At 41.3% G+C, this 13,504-nt stretch overlaps 1 protein-coding gene across 2 annotated transcripts in view; it reads right to left on the reverse strand.

Annotated features, from left to right (window-relative positions):
- Positions 1 to 1,250: 1,250 nt before the first annotated feature.
- Positions 1,251 to 13,504, reverse strand: part of BRAP (BRCA1 associated protein) — a 37,488-nt gene continuing 25,234 nt past the window's right edge. For both annotated transcript variants that reach the window (XM_082668161.1, XM_082668162.1), the window contains 3 exons: positions 11,732 to 11,821; positions 5,914 to 6,017; positions 1,251 to 3,647 (listed from right to left, as the gene is read on the reverse strand). In XM_082668161.1, coding sequence (XP_082524287.1) covers positions 3,284 to 3,647; positions 5,914 to 6,017; positions 11,732 to 11,821 — 558 coding nt within the window. In that variant the 3' untranslated portion in view covers positions 1,251 to 3,283. The remainder of the gene's footprint in view (positions 3,648 to 5,913; positions 6,018 to 11,731; positions 11,822 to 13,504) is intronic.

Below are 13,504 nucleotides of genomic sequence, written 5' to 3' on the forward strand. Positions count from 1 at the left end.
GGTTACCACTACCTTTAAAAAATACAAAGAGGATGTAAAGGAGTTGATCATGACATTGATCAGGATAAAGAGGCCACACTCCCCGTCCCCCACAAAAAAAGTAAAAGATAAGTCTTATATAACTTCCCTGAAGTCTCCTAATGCACAAATGCGAAGAATGTTTTTTGCATGCCGCAGGCTGACTGCAGTACTGCATTTGCGGGGAGGAAATCAACTTCACATCACAGAGGAGACACTCGGCTTTGGCTCTGGGGTAAAACTCAGGGTTCCTAAAGGGAAAGCCTTTTCTCCCTATTACGACTTCACTCTGTCATTTAAAAATTTTAACTTTAAAAGCCACATCTGTTGGTGTAGCCACTGCACAGAATTCTAGGACTCCCGTTTCAGGAATTTTCACGAGCAAGAATGAAGACTGGCCAGCAGCAGAGGCCTGCCAGAGAACACTTGGTGCCTTCCTAAACTTGCTTCAGGTGTTGGCCAGGTCTCTGGGTAGTTGAGATGTCCCCCAGCACCACTGAAGAGCAGGAGCTGAGTCTTAAGAAATTCCTGAGAAATTTCCCTTCTACTGCCAACAAGTAACACAGTAGAATGACCACGGCATAAATCAGCTTTATCTTGGAGAAAACAAAATAGCTTTCCTCAAATGTTTTAAAAGTGACTTTCCATTTTTAGATAAGCCCATGGACTTTATCACAACAAACTAAAATCTGCCACCAGCCCAAGCAACGTGGCATCGTGCAGAGCAGCCAAATCTTATGGATAGTATTTGTAGCTTGTGTATCCCGACTGCACTAGGAGAGGGGTTTCCAAGTGATGACAGAAGGTTGTTCATTTGTGATTTGCCAAGTTCTCCATATTCTACTGGCTGACTGTTTAAATCACTTTCTCAGCCCTTCTGATGAGGACAACTTCACTGCGCAAGCAGGAGCGGGGAGTTGCTTCAGTGCTTTTTCTTACATGGTGGATCCTTAACAAGTCACATTTATGACAGTTTCCAAAAATAAAACAACCTCAGCTCGGTGTAGGGCCTGGAAAAAAGTCTTAGGCGTAGAAATTGACTGCTTTTAGTTTGCAAAAGAATTGTGTGCCTGGGTCTTCTCCTAACCCAAGCTTCCAAATTCAGAGGATTTTCCCTATTCTGTACCTGGTTCAGCTACTTTTTCTTAGATTATTCAGGTACAAGCTCCAAGCAAATGTCAACCAGAGAGACAGATTTCACACGGGGCAGAATCATTTCAAAGTTTGGTTATTTTAATGCGATTTCATTGTTCAAGGTAGTATGGATACGTTAAGTGGTTCACTTCCATCTAGGAAACACTAACAGCTTCTACCTTATGTAATTCTGTCAAATTCAAACATGACTCGTTGACCGGTTTAATAAAACATTTTCTTTACATAGCTTGACAAGTTTTTCTGGAACATTTTTTTTAAACCTTCAAGTAGTTTGGAAACATTTGCCTATTTGCTCATTCCTCTGGGCACAGCCTTTCAGAGCATTTATCCCATCTATACTGAAAATCTCTGTTCTCCCAGCTGGTGGTAGGCTGCTTGGTGGAGGTGATCGCAGAGAAATGAGCAAGCAAGCTTTGTCAACTACTTCTAATTCTCTTAATTAGTATGCTGCGATCCACCCCAGCTTCTGCAAGGTCAGACATGCAAGACGAGTACTTGGCCAAAAAAAGCAGGATTCTAACTAGTGTAAAAATAGATTTTAAATAAAATAGAATCTCTATAGGAAAGAGAATTAAGTTAGCTTCCCATTCCCACTCTTGCTTTAGGATATCTGTATATATAAGTGCAAGGGGGACTTATGGAGTTGGTTTGCCCTAAGAAAAAATTGAGAATGTCTGAGTACATTCATGTTGCAAAGTTACCGGGAAGGTTCTTTGGGAAATGCTGCGGCACGTCCCACAGAAGTGGATGGTGATTAGCGAGACAGTTGGTGTGCGAACAAATAACGTGCAAAATGTTTAGGTCAAAGAGGATGAGGCCTAATCGTAGGCTAAGAACCAATTCTGAAGTGTGATAATTTGAAAACCTTGGCTAATTATAAACACAGGAAAGAAAACCCATCATTTAACACTATGTCTTGTTAACCTACCCAGCTACCTCTTTTGGAAGCGAAATTCCAACACGGGTCTTACTTTAATTTTGCTTAATTTCCACACATTACGATTTTTTTTTGGACATTTCTGTTTCTAGAAAAAGTACACAGCCCCTCTGTTGGCCCACACAAGCATTACATGACTGTTTTAAAGGGGCCTCTGTTAAAATTCTAATTTTTGGATTTAGCCGCAGCCTTTTGGATATGCCTTGAAGGCATAACTGAAAATCTGCCCAAGCTCCCTTTAGCCGCAACCTGAACACGCAGCCCAATCTTTTGTAAACACTCAGAAAATACTGATCCCAGCAAAATACAGTCAGCCAGTCAGAGGCCTCACTCTGCCTTTTCACATGGATGATAAATCTGCCTGCTTATTCTTGCTGGATGCTAGGAAATCCATTCTGAGATTTGAGTCTCAGAGCAAACATTTAGCCTCCTTCTCTGAGGTACATAATGAGCTGTGGAGGCATCAAAAATAAACAAAGTGGGGACATCACCATTTTTCCTACACTGGGTCCACTCAGTCTGCTCGGGGCTGTTTGTTTTTCCTGGCTAGGCCTGGAGCAAGAGGAGATGGCTGCTGGTGACAAGCCAGTGCCAGGTTTACAGACCCAGCCTCTTTTCATGTAACATTTGACCAATTATTCAATTCCCTGGAGGCAGGGGGGGATGCCAATGCTAATGCTAGGGAATTTTCATAAATCCTCAGTGGCCATGGAGAACCTCTCTCTCAAGCAGCTGTGATGACCTCAGGCAGGTTTGGTGCTTTAAGGATAGTTACCTTTGAGGGGACACAAAAAAATTCTACCTCTTAAAGTGATTCCAGAACTGAACGTCTAATACACCAACTCAATAAATACAACAGAAATATGCACAGCAGAGTTGGGGCATCTATCAAGTAGGAAGGCAAAATGGTCATTAGAACGTCTGAGGTCAGTGAACTATTACGGTTGAAAAAAGCAGCCACCTTTGAAAACACTGCCCGTTTCCCTCAGCTCTACTAGCTGTCAGCCCTCTAACGTTCGTTACACCACACGGTAGCAAATGAAAGATCCGAACAACTGCGGCTTGATCTTCACTTATACTTATTCAGGGTCCACCCTACATTTAGCTGAAGGCCCCAGCACACCCTTGCTGTGCCAGGGAGAACAGTCTCAAGGACATGTGTTTTTCTGAAGGTCACTTGCCCCTCTTGCTGCGGCCCTTCCTGGAGGACAGCTTCCCGCTGCCCCCCGAAGACGGGGGGCTTGAGGCCGAGGCCATGGCAATGTTGATCTGTCCCTCCTGGATTTCCTGCCGGGTCTCAGCGGGCAGGTGGTTGATCTTCTGCTGCGTCTCCAGGTAGAACATGACGTCCCGCAGCTGCTCCTGGATCTCAGTGATCTGCAGGTCCTTCTGGTCGCAGGTCTCCTTTAACACCCTCTCCTCTTCCTTCAGCTTGTTCTGCAGGAGGACTTGGTTGGCTCGCAAACACTTGTTCATTTCCTGCTCCTCTTTGAGCTCTGTGGTGAGTTTGGCCACTTTCGTGTTTAGCTGAGTGCACCTTTTACAAAACAAAGGAAAACAAAGCACGTTTTTCATTTGCTGACATAGTCCCCTTTCTGCTCTGGGATTGAACAGAGGAGCCATGACCTCAGAAGCCATTTAGGGCAGACCCCGCCCTCCCATGGCCAGGGGGACTGGTTTGCTGCCATTGCAACAGCTACCTAAAACAAGAATTTTGCTCTAGTTAACTAAAGTGTAGCCTCAGGACATTTTTTTTTTTTTTTAAAGGATCAGAAAATTTTCAATAGCAGAAACTATTCTGTGATTCATGGTAAAATTTCTACTGCTTCTCTGTTTTGTTTACATGGGTGGCTTAAGAGATGATAGCTATGATAAAGAAGTTATGAAGAAAAGTGACATTCTTAAAGAGTCAAGTATTCTGATCTCAACTGCATTTGCTGGAGAAGAGTTTGCAAGAATAGGGAGTGCCTTACTGATGCTCAATCTTACTCACAAGAATGACAAAACACCACTTGAGATACCATTTTTATGTATCAGAATGCCAAAGAGCTCAGATGTGGGAAAAGGGGGTACTCCCACACGCTGCTACTACAGTGTGAACTGGCACAAACTCCTTGGAAGTCAACTTGACACCATCTATGAAAATCAAAATTTCACCTGCCCTTTCACATAGCTATTCTACTTCCAGGAATTTATCCTATAAAGTAAATATACTCAGGACTGCACTAAATGACAAATGCAGAAAGATGCTTATTGCAACATTGTTCATAGTAGTGTGAGACTTGAAACAACTTACATGTCCTTCAAGGGGAACTGGTTAAAATTGTTATGGGACCTTCATATGATGTTACAAAGATCAGAATAGATCTAGATATGCCAGTACAAAAAAACCCAAAAAACAAAAAAAACTCCAAAACAGAATATTTTACCAAATAGAATACCTAATATTATTCAAGTTTTGTAGAAAAAAGATGTATATGAGAGGTTTACACAGGTACTGCAAAAGACCGAGAACAACAAAGATTCACTGGTACCATTAATAATGGTTACCTCTAGATAGCCGGATTTGGGGATGAAAGAAAACTTCCAGTTTTAACTTTTAAATTCTTTGGAACAGTTCAATTTGTTAGGGTGCTGAAAGCATAGGAGAATTTTTGATTTGTATTTCTATTAATGTAGTGTTGTTTTCACAGCAGTTAAAAAACACCTTTGCAGGGGGCTCCCCTGGTGGCGCAGTGGTTGAGAGTCCGCCTACCGATGCAGGGGACATGGGTTTGTGCCCCGGTCCGGGAAGACCCCACATGCCGCGGAGCGGCTAGGCCCGTGAGCCATGGCCTCTGAGCCTGCGAGTCTGGAGCCTGTGCTCCGCAATGGGAGAGGCCACAACAGTGAGAGGCCCGCACAATGCAAAAAAAAAAAACCCAAAAACAAACAAAAAAACACCTTTGCTGAAGAGTTTCTTTTGGGGTGATAAAAAATTCTGGAACCACACAGTGGTCATAGCTGCACAACACTGTGAGCTGCATACTTAAAACGGCAGAATCTACGTTACATAGATTTTACCCCCCAATCCCCCCACACAAATGACTAAAAATATCCACCTATTTGCAATGAAGGAGAACAGGTGAAAGGTATACAGGAATTCTTTGCACTATCTTTGCAACCTTTTTGTAAAACTAAATTTATCCCAAGATTAAAAAAAAAAAACTTAAGGGACAATTATCCCCCTTAAATTTATTTTTTATCCATTTGTCTGGAGTAAAAAAATCCAATTATTTTTGTGAGTATAACTTAAACTAGAAAGGTAGTTTCAATCAGTAGCAATTATCTTCCCAAATAACACTAGTAGAGTCTGTTCTTGCCATGTTGTTGATGAGTTTTTTGCTCCATGTTCAACATCTTTGGCCTGTAATTCCCGACCAAGGCCAGAACACATGCCATCTTCAGCTTAAATGTAAATCTCTTTCCTAACTGCCATTTCTCAGCCACCATGGCTCAGAGATGCTCTGGGCACAAGGAAGTTGCTTTCTACAGGCCAAAATGGAAGATACTTGCATGTAGCATGAGCACAGACATCAGGAGAGCGTCCTGCATTCCACATGGCATCCATCTGGCATGAAACACTGAATTTTTTAGTAAACAGAAGTCACAGTAGGTTTGCTCCATATATGGGGAGAGCCCTGAAAACCTGGTGATACACACTTGACAATGAGAGTGTGTCCATGGGTATAAAGGAGATTATCTGTTTATGGAACCTCTTAGAATAAAAAAGCTAATTAAAAGAACAGGCCAGTTATACCTACTTTCTTTCCACAGACTGCTTTTCTTTCAGGAGATCATTTAGTCTGTGCTCCAAATTATCACATTTCTCAATTGTTTCTTTAAATTTGGTCTTCATGTTGTTAATCTGAAAGAGCAAACAGAGATCAGTTTCACTTCACAAAGACAAAGCTGTGTGGCCTTTGGGGCTAATATCACAATTTTTTTTCCCAATTACCTGTCTTTAACTTTGATAAACCAAATTTGGAAAAGGTGAGACCATTATCTGAAAGAATTTCTGCAATAGGAATAAAAATTTTGAGAAATCCTTTTTTTCTTACCATTTCTCTAAACCAGGATCAAGAGGGTCAAGAGCTACTGAATGTTGAGTGAAACTGCCAGAAGGTAAAGAAAGAGCTTCAGGCTGTAAAGCATGAGATGATTTATCAGAGGCCAGACCAGAACTCCCCATTCTTTGTTTTTAAATTGAAGCGTAGTTGATGATATTGTGTAATATTGTGTTAGTTTCAGGTGTACAGCAAAGTGATTCATATATATATATATTTCAGATTATTTCCATTATAGGTTATTACAAGACATTGAGTATTGTTCCCTGTGTTATACAGTAAATATTGTTCCCTGTGTTATACAGTAAATCCTTGTTGCTTTCTACTTCATATATAGTAATATCTGTTAATCTCATACTGCCCTTCCTTTCCCCTTTGGTAAACATAAGTTTGTTTTCTATGTCTGTGAGTGTTTCTGTTTTGTAAATAGATTCATTTGTATTATTTTTTAGATTTGGATATAAGTGATATCATGTAATATTTGTCTTTCTGTCTGACTTACTTCATTTAGTTTGATAATCTCTAGGTCCATCCATGTTGCTGCAAATGGCATTATTTCATTCTTTTTTACGGCTGAGTAATATTCCATTGCATATATATACCACATCTTCTTTACCCATTTATCTGTGGATGGACATTTAGGTTTCTTCCATGTCTTAGCTACTGTAAACAGTGCTGCTATGAACACCCGGGTGCATTTTTCTTTTCAAATTAGTTTTCATCTTTTCTGAATATATGCCCAGGAGTGGGATTGCAGGATCATATGGCAGTTCTGTTTTTAGTTTTTTAAGGAACCTCCATACTGTTCTCCGTAGTGACTGCACCAATTTACATTCCCATCAACAGTGTAGGAGGGCAGAATCTCCAATTCTTAACTGACCAGTTTTTTAACTCTTGAGATCATATTCTAAAAGTTACACTTGACCCTTGAACAATGTGTGGTCTCGACCCTCCTTGAAGTCGAAAATCTGAGTATAACTTTATTGTCGGCCCTCCGTATCCATGGTTCTGCATCTGTGGATGCAACCATTTGCAGATCCTGCAGTACTGTAGCAGGTATCCACTGAAAACAATCCACATATAAGTGGATCTGTGCAGTTCAAATCCATGCTTTTAAGTGACAATTGTATTATCCAAATAATCTGAAGTTACTTGTAACAGGTGATTCTGTTTGGTGCTTTTTTCCGTCCAATTTCACTATTAATTTACTCATGTACTGTGAAGCCATATGGAACATAAGCAGTTTTTATTTTGAGTTTATATAAAGGCAATTTACAGAGAGAATTCAAATTACATTGTCTTAAAAACTTAAGAGAAATTAAAAATTCTGGTGTATTATGTGTCAGATGGCAGCAATCCTAGCAAGGAGTCTGTGGAAGTCTAGTTATGTAGACACTGGATTCACACAGGTGTTAAGATCTACAGACTTGGGAAACACCTCCACTCCACTTGTCTAAGGACACAGGAAGACAGGTGGATCGTGATATAATAATAATAATAGGAACAGAAGTGACTGAGAATTTAAATCCTATGGCCCAGGTCCTGGCTAGGTGTTTTATAGGTAGTATCTCATTTATTGTTTATAACAAGCCTATGACTTAGGCATGTAAACTTTTTACAGAAACTGAGGCTTAGAGAAAGGTGAGGCAATACACTCCAAGGTCACCCAGCTCGAGTGACATGGGTTCAAGATTGGACCCCCAAGTCTGGGTCCAAAGCCAATTTCTAAAACTCTCTCTGCACTATACGGGAGGCCAAAGCTCTACAGCAAAGGAAAACTGACCTCTTGGCAAGATTTAAACTCTTAGCAGAGATCCGTGATGCATGCAACATCCATCACGCCAGAAAAAGGGCCACTACTTTTAACGCTTTCTTTTTTTTTTTTTTTTTGCGGTATGTGGGCCTCTCACTGTTGTGGCCTCTCCCATTGCGGAGCACAGGCTCTGGACGCGCAGGCTCAGCGGCCATGGCTCACAGGCCCAGCCGCTCCGCGGCATGTGGGATCTTCCCAGACTGGGGCACGAACCCGCGTCCCCTGCATCGGCAGGCGGACTCTCAACCACTGCGCCACCAGGGAAGCCCTTAACGCTTTCTTTTTAAACATTTGCTACGGCTCGCCTAGCAGGTCTCTAACAGCACTGCTCCCTCTTTTTTTAAATAAGAAATTAACTGTTTTGTAGAAATTAACTTTAGAGCCAACGTCATTAAGTTGGAAGAACATGCAATTAAAGAGAGATTTCTAAAAGTTCCTCTATGTCATAAAAATAAAAATAGCTTTCAAATTGCTCTCATTCTATTTGGTATTAATTTTCTCCTCAATATTGTTTTAAAATAAGACCACTAGATCCTTCTGACATTTTCTCTTAAACTGACTCCTGTCAGTTTAGGGAAATTGGAAAGGACAGAAATGACCATCAAAAGGAACCAAACTGTTTTGGTCACTAAAGACAATAAGCTAAACACATTTAAATCAAGATAAAAAATATCTAGTAACCTCAAAAAGGTTTCTGATATTGCTAGAGACAAATGTTACAATGGCTTAAATTAGTGTTTGTTTTTTTAAAATTTATTTTTGGCTGCACTGGGTCTTTTGCTGCGTGCGGGCTTCTCTAGTTGTGGCGAGCGGGGGCTACTCTTCGTTGCGGTGTGCGAGCTTCTCATTGCAGTGGCTTCTCTCGTTGCGAAGCATGGGCTCTAGGCACGCAGGCTTCAGTAGCTGTGGCACACAGGCTCAGTAGTTGTGGCTCGCAAGCTCTAGAGCGCAGGCTCAGCAGTTGTGGCACACAAGCTTAGTTGCTCCGCAGTATGTGGGATCTTCTCGGACCAGGGCTTGAACCCGTGTCCCCTGCATTGGCAGGCGGGTTCTTAACTACTGCGCCACCAGGGAAGTCCTAAATTAGTGGTTTTAAAAGCACTTCTGACCATTAGCCCTCAGTAAGAAACACTTAGTACGTACACACACACACACACACACACACACACACACACACACACACCCTGATACAAAAGTTTCACAAAACAATATTAAATGTGATACACTCTGACATCTACCCTATGCTAATAAAAATGCCAGTTGTAGCCACCAAACTCAGTTCACAATCCACACCTGGAGAAAGAGCAATTTCTCTATGGAGCTAGAGGTTTAAAAAGAAAAGAGGTATCTTTAGGGGAATGCACCTGTACTGATGGCCTACTCTATGCTCTTATACATGGCCCCACTAAAACTATGAACCTTCAAGTGGGTATGAGCTTCATTTTCCAGAACAGACTCTGCTCACATACTACAGCAATTGTACTACCTAAGGCATCGGGGGACTGCAATAGTATTATAATTGAAGTCCGCAGTGAATTTCAATCTGCAGCTCCTCTCCTCCCCCACATTACCTTTATATGAGGCCCATGACCAAGAATCTCTGCCAGTGAAATGCACGGTTACTGTTTTCTCCCTGCATGTGCTCTACTGCTGAAGGTGCCAACGGACAGAGGACTGGTCAAAAGGAGGACAGCAGCAGGAACAAAAGGCTTGCATCACCAATTAACTTACGGATAAGTGACATTTTTTACTAGAAAACAAAATATCCTTTTCGAGCTTTTTATTTAGGGCTGCCCTTGCCTCTACCTTATCCCTACCTAAAAGTAGACACAAGTTTCACATTTTTAGCTTCCCTGCCCCTTGACTTGCTTTCCATGGGCATGTGTTAGGGAATGCAGTTAATTCTAAAGAGTCTTAAAGGGCAGAGAGAATCCTGAGCTTAGCTCTCAAGGGTCTGCACAAAGCACTTTAGGTGCTCACGCTGGTACAGCCCATAGAAAAACCCATTAGTGAGGCTGCATGGAGTTGCCAGTGCTCCTCCCTGGGAGCCCCAAACCTGACACCAAGTGGCAGCGACCTCTGCTCTGCCTTGTGAGTGCCATCAGACGCACCTCCTTCCCACGTGGACTCCAATCAAGCCCTACTCAGAACAGTATGTCAAGTGACCTGAAGCCCCTCTGGAAAGGCACTTCCATTGCTTAGAAGGTTTCTGTAAGAATTTCATCATGAACTTTTCACCAAAGATCATTTTAAAGCTGGTGTTAAGCCTTAATGAAAAAACCTGATTTCTCCTCATTTGTAGGCATACTCAGAAACTTGGGCCCATGGGCCTGGCATAAAGTGAAAGCTTGGCCCTGCCTGCTAAGCTCCACGATAACACCAGCTACCACTGAGGTGAGCCCCAAACCCAGCTCTGCAGTCCCCCCATCTGAGGGCCCAGTTGCTGGTGAGGATTCGCAAAGTTATTAAAATAATCACTTTAAAAATAATCATTTAAGTCAATCATTTAAAAACATTTAAAAGCCTTTACTTAACACTAAGAGAATGACTGAATTATGAACAGTCTCTAGGTCCTGATAACGGTTCCCAGAGCCCTAGTTATACACGAACACTCAGGCGCTCACTGGTTTTCAAAGTCCCTGGTCTGGAACCCTCAGGGTTCCTTGTATATGCTGGAGCCAAAGGGCAAACCAAGCAGGTGGAGCTCTGGGCCACTCTGGGCCGGGTTTCCACCAAAATCACATCACTTTTCTCTTCTATCCATCCGAGTAGTGAATGGCCTTTTCTTTAAAGCATTATTTTGTTAAATTTTCAAGACTACTGCCCTAGACTAATAAGGTGCCATGGTGACCACTTCAGCATCTCTGCCTAATTTTATTCCCTTCATTTTCAAAGCACCATCTTGTTGCCTCAGGAGCGCATATTCAGCTCCCCAAAGCAGCTGTTCCCAAGGTGACAAACCAACTGGCTGACTGAAAGTACAAACCCTCATGCACATACTTCTATTTTTTAAATGGAATTGCACAAGGCACTAGAAAACCTGATTGAAGTTAACAAACAAACAACATCCGAACCCCAAAATACCAAGCCTTTAAGTCCAAGGTTTCTTTGGTTTCAGGTATGTAGCAAGTATTTTATTTCTTCCTTAACTTAGTATAGGGCTCAGCACAAAATAAAATTGTGTATAGGGCTCAGCACACAATAAAATCTTCTTGATTTACTAATCCTAGGTGAGAATATATGTCTGCTTCCCTTCTCCTTTTAAATTATGCTTAGTTGATTACATTTGCAATAGCGTATTTCTGTCTCTTCCTTTTCCTCTTTTTGACTAACTTCATTCTCATTGTGGTCTACAATTTCTTGTTCCCTGATACGACCTTCTGGGGCTAAGTCTCTAGCATAATGACAAGTCAGGTGTTTACTACTTCTCCCTGGAAACTTGATGTAGAGTTAGGTTACTGGGGTGAGCCAACTGATTCCAAATCTTTTCTTTTTCCTACCCCTTACTAGCCCCCAGCTTTGTTGAGATTTAACTGACATGTAACAAAGGTTTCTTTTTAGAGGTAAACCAGTTCTCTACCTATAGATGAGACTGAGAAGGAAGACTCTGAGACCCCTTTTTCCCTGTACTCTTCCTTCTCCCCCCAACATCAGGCTATCCTGGCATGTGGCATTTCAGCAGTCACCAGACCAGAAACTTACTTCCTCTGCTGTGTCCTTCTCTATCCGAACTATCTTGTTTTCCCAGTAGATTCGTTGAGACTCCAGCTGGCTTGTTAGTAAATATGAATACTACAAAAACAGAGAATGAACACCAAAACATAAGTCACAGTTGTCAGTCTCTGAAATTCAATTAAAACCTGACTTTTAGTGACCTGCAGAAGATTAAGAAGAACATACAGAATGCATATTACACCTTGGTTCCACTCTACTCAATAAACTAGGGGAACACAGAGATGACAATTACACTTTGGTCCTCTGGGGGCTTACAATCTATAGGGACAAACAGAGAAATGTACAATTTAAAAAACCCTTAGATTTCTGTTTAAGCTGACTTCAAGAAGAACTACATGGTTTTGGGGTTTTTTTTCCCTTCATTTCTTTCTTTTTTTTTTTTTTTTACATCTTTATTGGGGTATAATTGCTTTACAATGGGGTGTTAGTTTCTGCTTTGTAACAAAGTGTATCAGTTATACATATACATATGTTCCCATATCTCTTCCCTCTTGTGTCTCCCTCCCTCCCACCCTCCCTATCCTACCCCTCCAGGCGGTTTGGTAGTGTATATATGTCCATGCCTCTCTCTCGCTTTGTCACAGCTCACCCTTCCCCCTCCCCATATCCTCAAGTCCATTCTCTAGTAGGTCTGTGTCTTTATTCCTGTCTTACCCCTAGGTTCTTCATGACATTTTTTTTTCTTAAATTCCATATATATGTGTTAGCATACGGTATTTGTCTTTCTCTTTCTGACTTACTTCACTCTGTATTACAGACTCTAGGTCTATCCACCTCATTACAAATAGCTCAATTTCGTTTCTTTTTATGGCTGAGTAATATTCCATTGTATATATGTGCCACATCTTCTTTATCCATTCATCCGATGATGGACACGTAGGTTGTTTCCATCTCTGGGCTATTGTAAATAGAGCTGCAATGAACATTTTGGTACAAGACTCTTTTTGAATTATGGTTTTCTCAGGGTATATGCCCAGTAGTGGGATTGCTGGGTCATATGGTAGTTCTATTTGTAGTCTTTTAAGGAACCTCCATACTGTTCTCCATAGTGGCTGTACCAATTCACATTCCCACCAGCAGTGCAAGAGTGTTCCCTTTTCTCCACACCCTCTCCAGCATTTATTGTTTCTATATTTTTTGATGATGGCCATTCTGACTGGTGTGAGATGATATCTCATTGTAGTTTTGATTTGCATTTCTCTAATGATTAATAATGCTGAGCATTCTTTCATGTGTTTGTTGGCAGTCTGTATATCTTCTTTGGAGAAATGTCTATTTAGGTCTTCTGCCCATTTTTGGATTGGGTTGTTTGTTTTTTTGTTATTGAGCTGCATGAGCTGCTTGTAAATTTTGGAAATTAATCCTTTGTCAGTTGCTTCATTTTCAAATATATTCTCCCATTCTGAGGGCTGTCTTTTGGTCTTGTTTATGGTTTCCTTTGCTGTGCAAAGGCTTTTAAGTTTCATTAGGTCCCATTTGTTTATTTTTGTTTTTATTTCCATTTCTCTAGGAGGTGGGTCAAAAAGGATCTTGCTGTGATTTATGTCATAGAGTGTTCTGCCTATGTTTTCCTCTAAGAGTTTGACAGTTTCTGGCCTTACATTTAGGTCTTTAATCCATTTTGAGCTTATTTTGGTGTATGGTGTTAGGGAGTGACCTAATCTCGTACTTTTACATGTACCCATCCAGTTTTCCTAGCACCACTTATTGAAGAGGCTGTCCTTTCTCCACTGTACATTC

This window comes from Grampus griseus (genome assembly GCF_964374135.1).
Source record: "Grampus griseus genome assembly, chromosome: 12".
Lineage (NCBI taxonomy): Eukaryota > Metazoa > Chordata > Mammalia > Artiodactyla > Delphinidae > Grampus > Grampus griseus.